The sequence below is a fragment of the Panthera leo genome, chromosome D3, assembly GCF_018350215.1.
Source record: "Panthera leo isolate Ple1 chromosome D3, P.leo_Ple1_pat1.1, whole genome shotgun sequence".
Classification (NCBI taxonomy): Eukaryota; Metazoa; Chordata; class Mammalia; order Carnivora; family Felidae; genus Panthera; species Panthera leo.
This window is the reverse complement of record NC_056690.1, coordinates 54,432,451-54,445,933: the sequence shown is the minus strand read 5'-3', so window position 1 is coordinate 54,445,933 and position 13,483 is coordinate 54,432,451. Positions and strand designations below refer to the sequence as shown.

At 41.3% G+C, this 13,483-nt stretch overlaps 1 protein-coding gene across 1 annotated transcript in view; it reads left to right on the top strand.

Annotated features, from left to right (window-relative positions):
* The first annotated feature begins 760 nt into the window (after positions 1-760).
* KLHL14 (kelch like family member 14) overlaps positions 761-13,483 on the top strand; it is a 102,324-nt gene continuing 89,601 nt past the window's right edge. Inside the window, exon 1 of the mRNA XM_042910138.1 lies at positions 761-1,722. Coding sequence (XP_042766072.1) covers positions 773-1,722 — 950 coding nt within the window. The 5' untranslated portion in view covers positions 761-772. The remainder of the gene's footprint in view (positions 1,723-13,483) is intronic.

Here is a 13,483-nt window from a genome sequence, read left to right as displayed (position 1 = left end):
AGCTCCCGCCTCTGCCGAGTCCACTGAGCTGGTCCTCACCGCGCTCCGCTGCACTTTCCCGGGAGAAGAAAGGGCTTTATCTGCTACCTCACACTGTTAGCCTAGGAGTTTCTCGGGGCAGCACGGATAATCGAAGGGGTTCCCAGCTTTCGGAGGGCTGAGAATCGCCCACCCGCACGCTTATCGGGTCCCCTTCGCTCCCCCCCCCCCCCCAAACTGGACCAACTGCGAAGAGCAAAGCTGCAGGCACAAGTTGACCTGGAACCTCCGCCGACGGTCGCCTCTGCGCTCTCGGGGAACCCCCGGGTCCCCACTCCCCGGCCTCTCCCTTCCTCAGGCCCGGCATGGACACAAGCCCACGAGGTGTCTCGGCCTCCGCCGCCACTTTGCCGTCGCTGCTGCCACCGCTGTCTCTGCCAAGAGCCGAGCCGGGGTGGTTTTAGGAAAGTGAGGGACGAAGTGTGTGGGCGGTGGCGAGAGGAGTAGCAGGGAGCTGAACCCGCGCCCCGACCCCAGACAGGGCCCATTTGGTGGCGCTCACGGATTCCTTGCCTTCCGACCTTACTCCTAGGGTCTGGGTCCTGGGGCGCGCCGGGCAGGAGCCGAGCTGAGCACTGATTGTTGTTCTTCACCCTCCCCTCCCCTCCACACCCTTCCCCACCCTGACCACACCCCACCCCCTCCACTACCCTTCTCCCCTCCCTCCCATCCCCCACCCCTGTGTGCCAGGTTGGAGGAGGGTTTAAAGCCAGGTGCGCCGAGTCAGCTCGCCATGTCCAGATCCGGGGACAGGACCTCCACCTTCGACCCCAGCCACAGCGACAACCTGCTGCACGGCCTCAACCTGCTGTGGAGGAAGCAGCTGTTTTGCGACGTGACCCTGACGGCCCAGGGCCAGCAGTTCCACTGCCACAAGGCCGTGCTGGCCTCCTGCTCGCAGTACTTCCGATCGCTCTTCTCCAGCCACCCCCCTCTCGGGGGAGGGGTCGGCGGCCAGGACGGCCTGGGGGCCCCCAAGGACCAGCAGCAGCAGCAGCCGCAGCAGCAGCCGCCACAGCAGCAGCCGCCGCCGCCGCAGGAGGAGCCCGGGACTCCTTCTTCCTCCCCCGACGACAAGCTGCTGACCAGTCCCCGGGCCATCAACAACCTGGTGCTGCAGGGCTGCTCGTCCATCGGGCTGCGCCTGGTGCTCGAGTACCTCTACACGGCCAACGTGACCCTCTCCCTGGACACGGTGGAGGAGGTGCTGTCGGTCAGCAAGATCTTGCACATCCCCCAGGTCACCAAGCTCTGCGTGCAGTTCCTCAACGACCAGATCTCGGTGCAGAACTACAAGCAGGTGTGCAAGATCGCCGCGCTGCACGGCCTGGAGGAGACCAAGAAGCTGGCCAACAAGTACCTGGTGGAGGATGTGCTGCTGCTCAACTTCGAGGAGATGCGCGCCCTGCTGGACTCGCTGCCGCCCCCCGTGGAGTCGGAGCTGGCGCTCTTCCAGATGTCCGTGCTGTGGCTGGAGCACGACCGCGAGACCCGCATGCAGTACGCGCCCGACCTCATGAAGCGCCTCCGCTTCGCGCTCATCCCGGCCCCGGAGCTGGTGGAGCGGGTCCAGTCAGTGGATTTCATGCGCACCGACCCGGTCTGCCAGAAGCTGCTGCTGGACGCCATGAACTACCACCTGATGCCCTTCAGGCAGCACTGCAGGCAGAGCCTGGCCAGCAGGTAGGAGACAACAAAGAGGAGGACGGGGGGCGGGTGGGGGGTGGGGGGGAGTTGGTGAGCACGAAAGGCCGGAGGGAGGGGAGGGGGCAGAGGGGAGGGGGAGAGGGGTGGGCTGTGTGGGAGGCTCCGGCAAGCTGAAAACAAACGCAAACAAACAATTTAGACTGTGGGGAAAGTTGATTTCTGAGTCCATTAAAGGTCAGCAGGGAACTGGCCTGAGAGCATCCCTGAGCGCTAGAAAGCCTGTGTTCTCTCAACATCCCCAGAGCAAGAAATGCGGGACTTGTGGACTGAAATTGACAGGCAGGTGGGGCCACAGGCCGGGGCAGTTAGAAGTGCAGCTTTGCAACCCTCTCTAACCAATCCTCCCTCCAAATCTCAAAATGAGCTTGCTTAAGGAAAAGGATCCTGCAATGACAAGTCCCCAGCCCACTCTGCCTCTTCCCTGCCTTGGGTGAGCACGAGCGCCCTGGGGATGCTCCATGAGGAGAGCTTTCATTCTTTCTGTCAGACACTCAAGGTTTGCTGTTGTTGTTGTTGTTGTTGTTGTTGTTGTTGTTGTTGTTGTTTAGTGACTGAGGTCTGCTCCCTTTGGAAGTTAGAGCTCCCAAGGGTTTTGTCTATTAGGGTCACTATTGGAAATTCTGGCATCACCTATCCAGGCAAACTTTTCTATCTTGTGGAAAGCCCTTCCTTTTCACTTTTAAAGGAGAGCAAAGCAAGAGGTTGCAGGGTGTCAGAGTGAATCATGCCTTGTAGCTCCCATCTCTAAGGGGAAACAGCTGAAAACTGGGAAACAGCTGAAAACTGGCTGTCATCTGGCTCCAGTTAGGTCCTCGTGCCTGCTCTGAAGTCACAAAGAAGTTGGGGACTTGTTGTTGCTCTTTGCAGTGTGTCTGTGTGCTGTAAACAGGGCTTCACATCAAAGGGGAGAGAGAAATAACGCCTGCTTAAAATGTTGCTGAGTTGTCTGTTGGTTTGTTTTAACTGTAGGCATTGACAGTCGTGGTGTTTCGTTGGCTCCAATTTTAAAACCCCTTTTAGTGAGCCCTAGCAGAGGGTTTCTTTCTCTTTTTAGAAAAGAGAAGCAGTATCGTCTCAGTTTCTCATGATAAAATATCATGATTTCAGATGTCAGGCTACCCCAGCCTAATCCAGCAAAGTGTTACATGGTTTAAAAATCCATCATGGCATTTTCTCATTCCAAAGGATATCTAAAGGGGGGGGGGGGTCACTATGTGCAGTTTTATGGAATTAAATATTTATTTTTAGTCAGGATGTTTCTAAAACGTCTAGAAACGTTTTAAGAGAAGGAAGACAGTTTAGACAGCACTGGGGTTCAGGTGAGGCCCACAGGGGTATGGGAAACCTTGGACTTAGAAACCTTCTAAGTTGATTTTCTAGTATTTGTGAGAGATGAGTTAATGAAATGTGTCAAGAAATGACAGTAGGACAATAACACAAGCAAGAACCCAAACCCTTGGGTACTTGAATAGTGAGCACAGGAGTCTAAGTATGGACAAGAACATGAAATGTATTTTTATTTTGTAAGAGTTCTTCATTCGTCTAAAGATCAAAACTTAATGTGATGGGCAGATGTCACCACACCAATGGGCACTGCTGATTAATATTCTGTAATCTTAACTTTTATCACTTCTAAATGACCTACAAGTATACTTAATTTAGCATATATTATACATATTCAAAGAATTCACAGACAACACAGCTATAGTCCTGAACATGTATTTGTTCATATTTTTAAAGCATGTAAAATCCAGAGGGATAATAAGATCAAGACTTAACTTGTTTTAAGAATGATTGGAGGATAGGAGCATTACAGATCTGATCTCATAAAGAATTTCTCAAGCCCTTGATGCACTTCTAATAAGTATCTTCCAGGGTCCAGTGTTAGGACAGTTGACTGTCAAAATGCAAAATCCATTTTCCACCTTAGCCTGGCTTCAGTAACCAGCTGGGGCCTGCTGGCTCTGCCCTGGCGGGTGGCTAAGATAGCAGGCTTCCCGGCTCCGTGACGACACCTTCCAGCTTCACTGGGCCATATCATTTGAAGGATATGTAGTGGCGTCTGACCACTAAATGCTTACAAGTGTCATGGATGCTGCAAGAATCTGATACTTCTGCGGTAGGAAGAAAAACTGTATTTTTCTTTAAAAGCGGAAGACGCAGAGAAGAAAACAGTTCATGTGAGCCTATTGATGATCTCAAAGTAATACAATTTCGATTTTGTTCCATTATTGATAACTGTGGCATTTTAATTTTTCGGGATTAATTACATTATTCTAATTTTAATGCGCAGAAAGAATGTAAGACTACCCATCAGGATCTTAACTTTAATGTAGGCAAAGATGCTGTAAGTTGCGACCAATAGTATCACATTGGCCCATCTATTATAGCGTCAGCATAATATAAAAATGTTCTCTTAGACTTACATGTAGTTTAACAGAAGGATAAATGTGTTGAACAATTGCTTTTGCAAACGCATCACTCTTATTGAAAACAATTGACTAGAGATGCACAATATTTATTACTTTTTATCCACCTAAATTTGTTAAGGTCTAAATATGAAAGAAATCCTCAAATTTAGGCAAGGAGTTGAAAAATTAAAATTGACTCCTCTGTTAGAAAAAGTACAAAATATAAGGAAATAGAATGACTTCACAAAGAATTTACTTGTTTAAGAATACGTTTTCTCTATAGAAAGTAAGGCTATTAGTGTAATAACAATATTTTTACTACTTTTAAAGATTATTAAGTAATTTTGAATTTTTATTACATCTAGAAAAATAAAGCAACCCAAGCCTACAGACCTTATAAATACCCAAATTAATGTTTAATCTTTGTTTTAGTTGCTTAGTCTTTCCAAATATGCCATTTATGCTCAAATTTGTATTTTATCTTAGCAAATTAAGCATTGAGAATGATAAATTAAAAATAAGAGACTTATTATCTGATATGCAAATATATGCATAACTAATTTAAGAGAAAAGGACTTGGGTAGACAAAACTTAAGACATTTGAAGTCTTATTTCTTGTTTTCTTTTTGTTTTTTTTTTTTTTTTCAAGAAATATAAAACTTAAGAAATAAGTTCTTGAAAAAGTTTCTGGGAAAGTCATTATTGAAAGCTTCTAAAGCATGAAAATTTAATTTAATAAGTGACATAATATGCAATGTTTAAGGCATTAAAAAGTAAATATCAGAAGACATATAGTCTAAGTTTAGCTTAAGTAATCCCCAAAGTTTCTTTTTTCCTTGTATTTTTAAAAATTGAATGCATAATTTAGTAGTCGTTCAAATAAGTCAATTTGGACTGCATTCATTACCTTCCTGTTCACATTTTCATTGCATCTCACACAATGTATAAGTAAATGCTCATTGAAAGTTGAAAGAATTAAGATTATAAAATAAGAAAGCTTCAGTGTCCCACTTCACCAGTGTGTTCCTCAATCTACATTACTAACGCACATAACAAAAGCCTATTGAACCTACAGGAAAACACCTGTCATAGAAAAGCATTAGTGAAAATAACCATATTTTGTAAAACATTTAACCATCAGCTATTACAGTCCCTTTTACAGTCCTGTACTGAAGTGTGCTTTTTCAGAGATTATATTTTATAGAAGACAGAAGCCTACCTTATAAAGATTTCACTCTCTAAAAAAGTCTATTTAAAGATTTCACATAAATTAATTTGAAAATCTATTTAAACATCAGAAGGACAATTATCTATTGGCTAAAATGACTTGTAATGATTAAAAAGCCATTAGCTTTCCTAATACACAGTTTTGATTCCTGGCTTTGGTGCTTAAAAAGTGTCTCTTTAAATGTAGGACAATATTTTCGATTGGGTCTCCTCATAAGGCTTGAAAAACAACCTGAGCAAAGCAAACTAATCTTTTATCCATGTATTCTCTAAATTGTTACTTCCTTTTATATCAATTTGATGCCCTCGAATTAGAAGTTGTTAGGTAGTTAGATTTTTGTATCAGAAGTTACTCAACCATTCAGAACACAATTTGTTTATTATGTGAAACAGGACCATTGATTACAAAATTATACCACAGGTATGGGAGCCAAATAGTTATATCCTACAATCAAAAGGCAATTAGAGTAGATATTAATGTGTTGTATTGGCTTAGAGGATTTACTGACAAAAAGTGGACATGTTTAAATTTTAATTCATACTTGTATTTATTCCATATTTATGAACATGTTGAGGTTCACTCATTACCTTAGCTAATTTCTAAGTATCTCTATTTTCTTAACTTAAAAGTACAGTAAGAAAAAAAAAAAAAAAGTTCCTTTATTTACAACAGCCACTTCATACCCGAGGACGTTCTAAGCCTTTTACAAACATGAACTTATTTAATGCTCAAAACAGCCCTAAGGGATGGGTACCATAATTAACCTCATTCTATAGATGGATAAACTGAGACACAGAGAAGTTAAGCATTTTGCCCAGGCTTGCACAGCTGGTAAGTGATGGAGCCAAAGTCTGAGCCCTGGCACTATGGCACTGTTCTCATCCACAGTGTTCTGCTTCTTGCTATGAGCCTCTCCATGCAAGGATATGATCTAGTGATCATTCTTAGAGTTATACATAGACTCAAGACTTTCCTTGTGGAAAGAAACATGTGAGGGTTAAGTATTAATATATCTGACTTTTTAAAAAATTAAAGAAAGACGCTGTTCTAGTTCTGGGGTCAGAATTTTTTTTTTCTGTAAAAGACCAAACAGTAATTATTTTTGGCTTTGGAAGTCACACGATCTTTGTTGAAGCTACTCCACTCTTCCCTTGTAGCACAAAACAGCCAACGACAATATGTAAATGAATGGGCATTGCTGTGTTACATTAGAATGTCACTTGTGGGCACTGAAATTTCATATCATTTTCACATCTTAAGAAATATTCTTCTTTTTAAAATATTTTCCCCACCATTTAAAAATGTAAAAACCATTTGGCGGGCAGGGGGAGTGGAGGGGAGGCTATTTAGAAACAGGAGGCAGGCTGGATTTGCTCTGTGAGTCATAGTTAGAAACCTCTGTCTTAGGCACCTGGGATACATCAGTGACCAAAATGGACACAAAATTTTGTCCTTCTCCTAGTGGAAAGAATCCAACTGATCTTTCTTTCTCTGCTTGGAAAGAATACAAGTCTCAATAATTCTACCAATGCCAAATTAGTTTCAATTTTCCATAATAAAACTTAAGAATTTAAGTAGCAATCTTAAGAAGGTAAATAGTAATTAATTTAAAAAGTGAATGAGCTGCTCATTTTATCAAGCATATTATATATAGAACCAACTAATATAGTCATTATTCAGAAGAGGTTTAAATATCATTTATATGATAGTTAAATGATTTCCAGTAGGAAATTAGATACATTTAACACATTGTTCAGATTGACGTGCGCATATCCAGCAGGCTAATCAAGGCACATAAATGAGTACATGAACAATTATTTCTCTAAGTGCCATCCCAGATCTCCAGCTGCTTTGATCAAATGGTAAGTGGTGTCAGGACTCTTGACTTTGGAGTGAATTTACTGGATTGAGTATGTCTATAGAACCTCCCTGCCTTCTCGAAAATGACTAACCTCTGAAGAAGCACTGTTGTAGGTTTGTAGGTTTGGTTCATGTGTCTGTCTCCCTCAGTAGATCAAGCGCCTGACCTTGATCTAGAAATGAGTTCAATTGGAATTGATATTGGCCTTAAATATAATTGAAGTGAACACTTAGGATTTGGTTCAGTTAAGTGTGAATTGACAAAGCCGATGCTGAACTAAAAATGAAGGTTGTTTTGAAGATTATTAGACACACACACACACACACACACACACACACTGCTGTTTACCAACAGTGATAGTAGCTATCATTATTGAGTACCTACCATGAGTTTGACATATTACTTACATTCTTTCTAGTCCTTGTAACATTCTTTTCATCTTTTTAGCTATTAGAAAATTGAGGCTCAGAATTGAGGCTAGATAATTTTGTCTAATTATCTAGATAGGGTTGAGTTGGAAGTCGGTCATCATCATCTGAAGAATACTCCCTTGTTATGAGTGTATATTATAAATATGGCTTGGACAGAAAGCAAACTCTAATCCAAGCCTTCCATAGCTTTGTTTTATCACACCACAGAAGAGATTAAAAGTTACAACTTCCTAATGCTTCTTCAACCCACCCAAACAATGAAAAGGAGTGAGAGGAATATATTGGAAAGCCGAAATCCTTTACCGTTGGTCTACCATACCTAATTATCAGTTCTGAGATTAAAAAGCTATGTAATGGGGTTGCTGGGATTTATCACTATGAAACGAACGTACTAAAAATACAATGAGCCAATATATTTTAAATAAATCAATAAATATAAGAACTTTAAATTTAACTATGAAAAATAACTGTGAAAATGGAACAAACTAAAACAAAGCCTAGGTGCTTGAATTAGAACCAAGAGGTTTTTTCCTCTAGGTTTCTGTGCACTGAGTACTAGAGTGGTATCGCTTTGTTTCTGTGAGGACAATAGAGAGCTATTCACACTGGTGATACTTATAGGTGATGAATACAACAGGTAGAAGCCAGAATTATAAAAAAAAAAAAAAAAGCCTGTATATTCTAATAACATAAAATAAGATTACTCTAATTGGAAATTTATTCTGTTTATATTTTGTTTCAAGAAAACCATTTTAACAATTGTTATGCCATAAATGTTTATACCTTCTGTCATTCACTTAGAATTTCAGAAAATATATTCATTGTTATGTCCTTTCCATTAACTTCCAAGATAATTCATGATGCATGAATTACTAATGATGATTTCTTTAAAAAAAGAAACACTATTATGATATAGGCAGGAGAATGAGTTTAACCAGAAGAAGGACTCTCAGTTGTAACACAGATGAACCAGTGAATATGTCTGTTTCACTGTGAATATTAAAACAGTCTATCTAGTCACAAATAATATTAATGAAAATAGGGTTAGGACTATTTGCAACATCAGAATTAAGGCAGAAAGGTAGTATAGAAAGCCTACAATACTGGGGAAATGAAAGTTGTGAATATTTATGATGCAAAGAGAGAAAATAAATCCTAGGGAAGTGAAAAAGAAGAAAAAGAAGCAGCAAGGAAAATATAAGGCAATATGGGAAATCAAAGAAATTATTAAAAGGTAAAGCATCTGAAAAAGAAAGAAAAAGAGGACTAGCAGTATAGAAAGATGGGCAAGGAAATTCTAGAGCTTGGAGAGTAAGTAAGTGTTCAATATTTTTTGGACAAAGAAGTACAAATTTAGAAGCATTTAAGTCACTACATACCCAACTTATATAGTTTACAAGGTTATAGATGGTGTTCCATTGAAAAGAAAAAAGTCAGTCCTTAAAAGAAACAAAAAAAGAATGTTTCCCCAAGAAAAAAAGGTCAATCGTGGTATTTCACTCCTATGATTCAGTTCAGTTCAGTAATCATATATTTGTAATCTGAGTTAATCAAGACATTTTATTAAAAACTCTGTGTTCTTTGGGTGCATGAGTGGTTCAGTTGGTAGAGCATCCAACTCTTGATCTCAGGGTCATGAGTTCAAGCCCCACATTGGGCATGGAGCCTACTTAAAAACAAAAACCTCTGTGTTCTTGTGCTAGTTAATGCAGTAGTTTCAGAAGTGTCAGAGTTCAAAGGGGACAATCTGTTATGCCAAAGGAGGAGATGAAAATATAGCGCATTCTTTGGAAAATCATCTTAATAATTCAGTATGATTGGAACTGGCAGGAGACCTGAGAAGCAAGGGGACCTTCACAACCTTGGGCAGCTTTTCTAAACCCATGCCTATGACCAACCCACCCCGACAGTGGGAACTTGGGATCACGCGTTGCAATAAACCACCAACAAGAAGTTCTGATGTGGACTATCTCCCAAGTAGGTATTGGCATATTGCTGGCTCTGTGTAGTTTACAGTGTAAGGAAAATGAATAAAGAATTACATAAATCAGTCATACCAGTAATACATGCTATAGAGTAGCCAACTGCCATGTAGTGGGACAACATAACCAAGTGCTATAACCTCATCGGGGTGGCCACAGAAGACTTTCTCTACAAAGAAGTTTAAGATGAGCCTTGAAAGATAAGATATCCAGAGTGATGGGTCTGGAGGAAGGCAAGGTGTGCCTCCCAGGGAAAGAACGTGCTGGGAGAAGAGAACACACGTGAGCACCAGGCAGAGAAAAGTTTGGTACCTTCCAGAGACAGAAAGAAAGTGGGTGTGGCTAGGGGTTATGTGGGAAGTATTGTCCAAATCATAGAGGAAGGACCTGTCAAGGATTATCAAGTACATGGCTGAATTCCACAGTGGAAAAAATCAGCATGGTTTTTTTTTTTTTGTTGTTGTTGTTGTTAATTTGAACGGAGACAATAAGCGATAATATGGTGGAAACACTGCCTTTGAAGTCATAAACCTAAATATGTGTCCTAGGTCCACTTTAGCTGAACCCACATCAGTAAAATGGGTTAATAATTATAGTTCTACCTGCCAGGGTTTTGGTGAAGATAGGCTGAAACAATGAAGGAAAACAAACAAACAAACAAACAAACAAACAAAAACATAGATATATAGATATATAGATATATAGATATAGATATATATATGTGTGTATATATACATATGTGTATATGTGCATACATATAACACACATATGTGTGTTATACATAAACAGAAAATGCTCTTTAAAATTAACTTACTAATTTTAAAAGATACATTAAGCAAAATTTACTCGAATACATTTTTGCCTGTCAAGAAACCTCTCGAACATATCTGTGATTTCACTGGAGCACAGAATTAGTCAGAGACTCTTAAGACCAGAAGAATGAAGTAGAGGGAACCCGAAGGTGAACACAAGGGCATCAGAAGGAAGTGGGAAGATTAGACTTTCTGATTACTCTCAGTAATTTATATATAATTCTTCAAAGGGAAAATGATGGCCTTTTTAGGTATAAAAGCCTTTGGTTTCTTCCATTCATAGAGGAGAGTCCGCTTTCTTTTTAATCTCATAAAGTCAAGCTTGGAGGCTTCGTTTTCTGCTGTCCCTGAGCCCCTCACATGCATATGTCAGGTCCTGGGCTCCCAGCGCGCCTGTGAGCGGTTGGTAAATTGCACCTGCGCAGGGACTCTGAACTTCCTCAGAGCTCAGCTGGGCCACCGTATGGAGACTGGCTCACTGGAGGCTGCAGAGAAGTGAACTGAAGAATTACAGTCGGTTTCACTTCCCTGCCTTATGTGCCTTCAGGTGCCTCTGAAGACAGGCGAGGCCGGTGAAATGGAGAGGAGGAGGAAGAGAGACAGCACCAATATTAGAGAAGAAAGAGTCCTTGCAAATGTAAAAGCATTGTGGAAAAATGCGGATAGATGGATGTGTGTACGTGTCTGTGTGCGTATCCACAGCCAGAGTGCGTATTGCTGGCTGGCAGCTTTAAGTTTTTCTGTACAGAGATTTTGGACATGTGTTTTTAGCAGCGGAAGTTCTATTTTGTATGTGGGAGTGGATGCAGCTCAGTCAACAACTCACAGTCTGGCTCTGAGTGAGGAATTACTGGGTTGGGAGAATCAGTTTTTCACCAAAAGAAAATAACCGTGTTTGTAAATCCCGCTTAGAACAAAGCAGCAGACCGCTGTGTGGCCCTGATTTTCAGCACCTCTCAAGACCAACCACACCAGAACGTCCTGGGCAAATGGAAGGGATTAGAAGAGAGAATGTAATACCTGTGAGTCCAAGAGGGAAACTTTGAAGGAAAAACTTTAATGCTTTACTATGCACACTAGAACCTCAGCACTTTCTACTTCGTATGCATTAACAGGGTTCAGTGATACCGTGATGGAACCCAGCCAATATTGGTGTATTATATAGAGGCAGAAGTGTGTGCCTCGTAGCAAAGACCAATTGGGTGGATTGGTAACTATGACAACTACACCGCGACTGTCAGTGGCAATCCCTGTAATCTCCCTATTCGAAGGTTTTCCCGAGTGTTCACTCCAAAATGACATTTGTAGGTAGGGACTAGAAAGTAAAGCTAGGAAATACACATATATGAATAAGGGAGAGAGTATGGCATAAGAGGAGGTGCCAATGAAATGGCTATGTTATAATGCAAATATCTTAAACAGTTCTATGGCATAGCAATTAAGACCCAAAAGTCACACAGACGTGGGTCAGATCCTACCTGGACCACTTATAAGCTGGCTTTCTTTAGGTAATTTACTTGTTTTCAGATTGCTTACCTATAAAGTTTACACACTAATAGCCACTTCATCTGGGCAATTCTGAATGTTGGAAGAATGTAGGTACAACACTAAACATAGTGGCTGGCTATGAACACTTAATAATTGATAGATTTTATTTTCACAAGAGTAGTTCTATTTATATCTAATTTGCTCTTCTGTTTACTTGTTAGGACTCCTAATTCCATACGATATGTTCTTTCTAGAGCTGGATTCTCATGGCATGAATCCCAAGTGTTGCTCTGATAGTGATAAGGTTTCTGCTAAAATGTCCGTTTTATCCACCTTCGAGTGAACTACAGAGCTTAGGCCAGGCTTGGAGTCTGTTCTGTCCTCGTCATCCATCCATGTCAGCAATTGGAAACATTAGAAAAACCATGGTGGATTCATGTCGAATGGCTTTCTTGAGATGTAATTTACATAGCATACAATCTGTTCATTTGAAGTGTAAAACCCAGTAGTTTTGGAGTTGTGCAGCCATCACCATAATTAATTTTAGAACATTTATCACCCCCCTCCAAAAGACCCTATATCTGTTAGCAATCAGCTCCCATCTCTCTCCTGCTCCCCTCAGCCCTAGACAACCATCAATCCACTTTCTTGGCTCCGGAGATCCATAGTATTGCTTTTCTGGACACTTCCAATAAGTGGAATCACACAATATGTGGTCTTTTCGACCAGCTTCTTTCATGTAGCAAAATGTTTTCAAAGTTCATCCACATTGAAGCACGTAATAGTACTCCGTTCCTTTTTATGGCTGAATAGTATTTCATTGTATGGTTATAACACATTTTATTCACCCATCAGTTGGTGGGCATTTGAGTTGTTTCCACTTTTTGCTGTTATTAATAATGCTGCTATGGGCAATTTATCTACAAGTTTGTGTATGGACCTATGTTTCCATTTCTTGTGGATGTGTATATATATGTATACTGGGGAGTGGAAGTGCTCATATGCTATTTAGAAAACAAGGAACAAATGTTTCACCTTTTGGGGAGCTGTCAGGTTGTTTTCCAAAGCAGCCGTGCCACTTTGCATTCTCACCAACGGTGTGTAAAGCTTCCAATTTCTCCACATCCTCACCAATGCTTGTTGTCATCTTCTTGACCATAGCTGTCCTTGTGGCTGTGAAGTTCTAGCTCACTGTGGTCTGCATCTCCCTGATGGCTAACAATGTTGAGCCTCTTTTCACATGCATATTGGCCACATGTTCCTTTTGTTTTGAAAAATGTCTATTCAAACCCTTTGGCCATTTTTTAGCTGGGTTGTCTCCTTCTTATTGAGTTATGAGCCTTTGAAGCATCTTTAGTAGTGTTTCTTAGGGCTCCTGCATCACCCCAGGGCCCACCTTCTGCAGGAATTGGGTGTTGCAGCCGATGAGAATGCAAAGAAAATGCATGCTGACCTGACATACAGTGGAAAACTCTCAACATAAGCTGGTATGACACATATGTCTATTACTAAAACTCCTGGTGT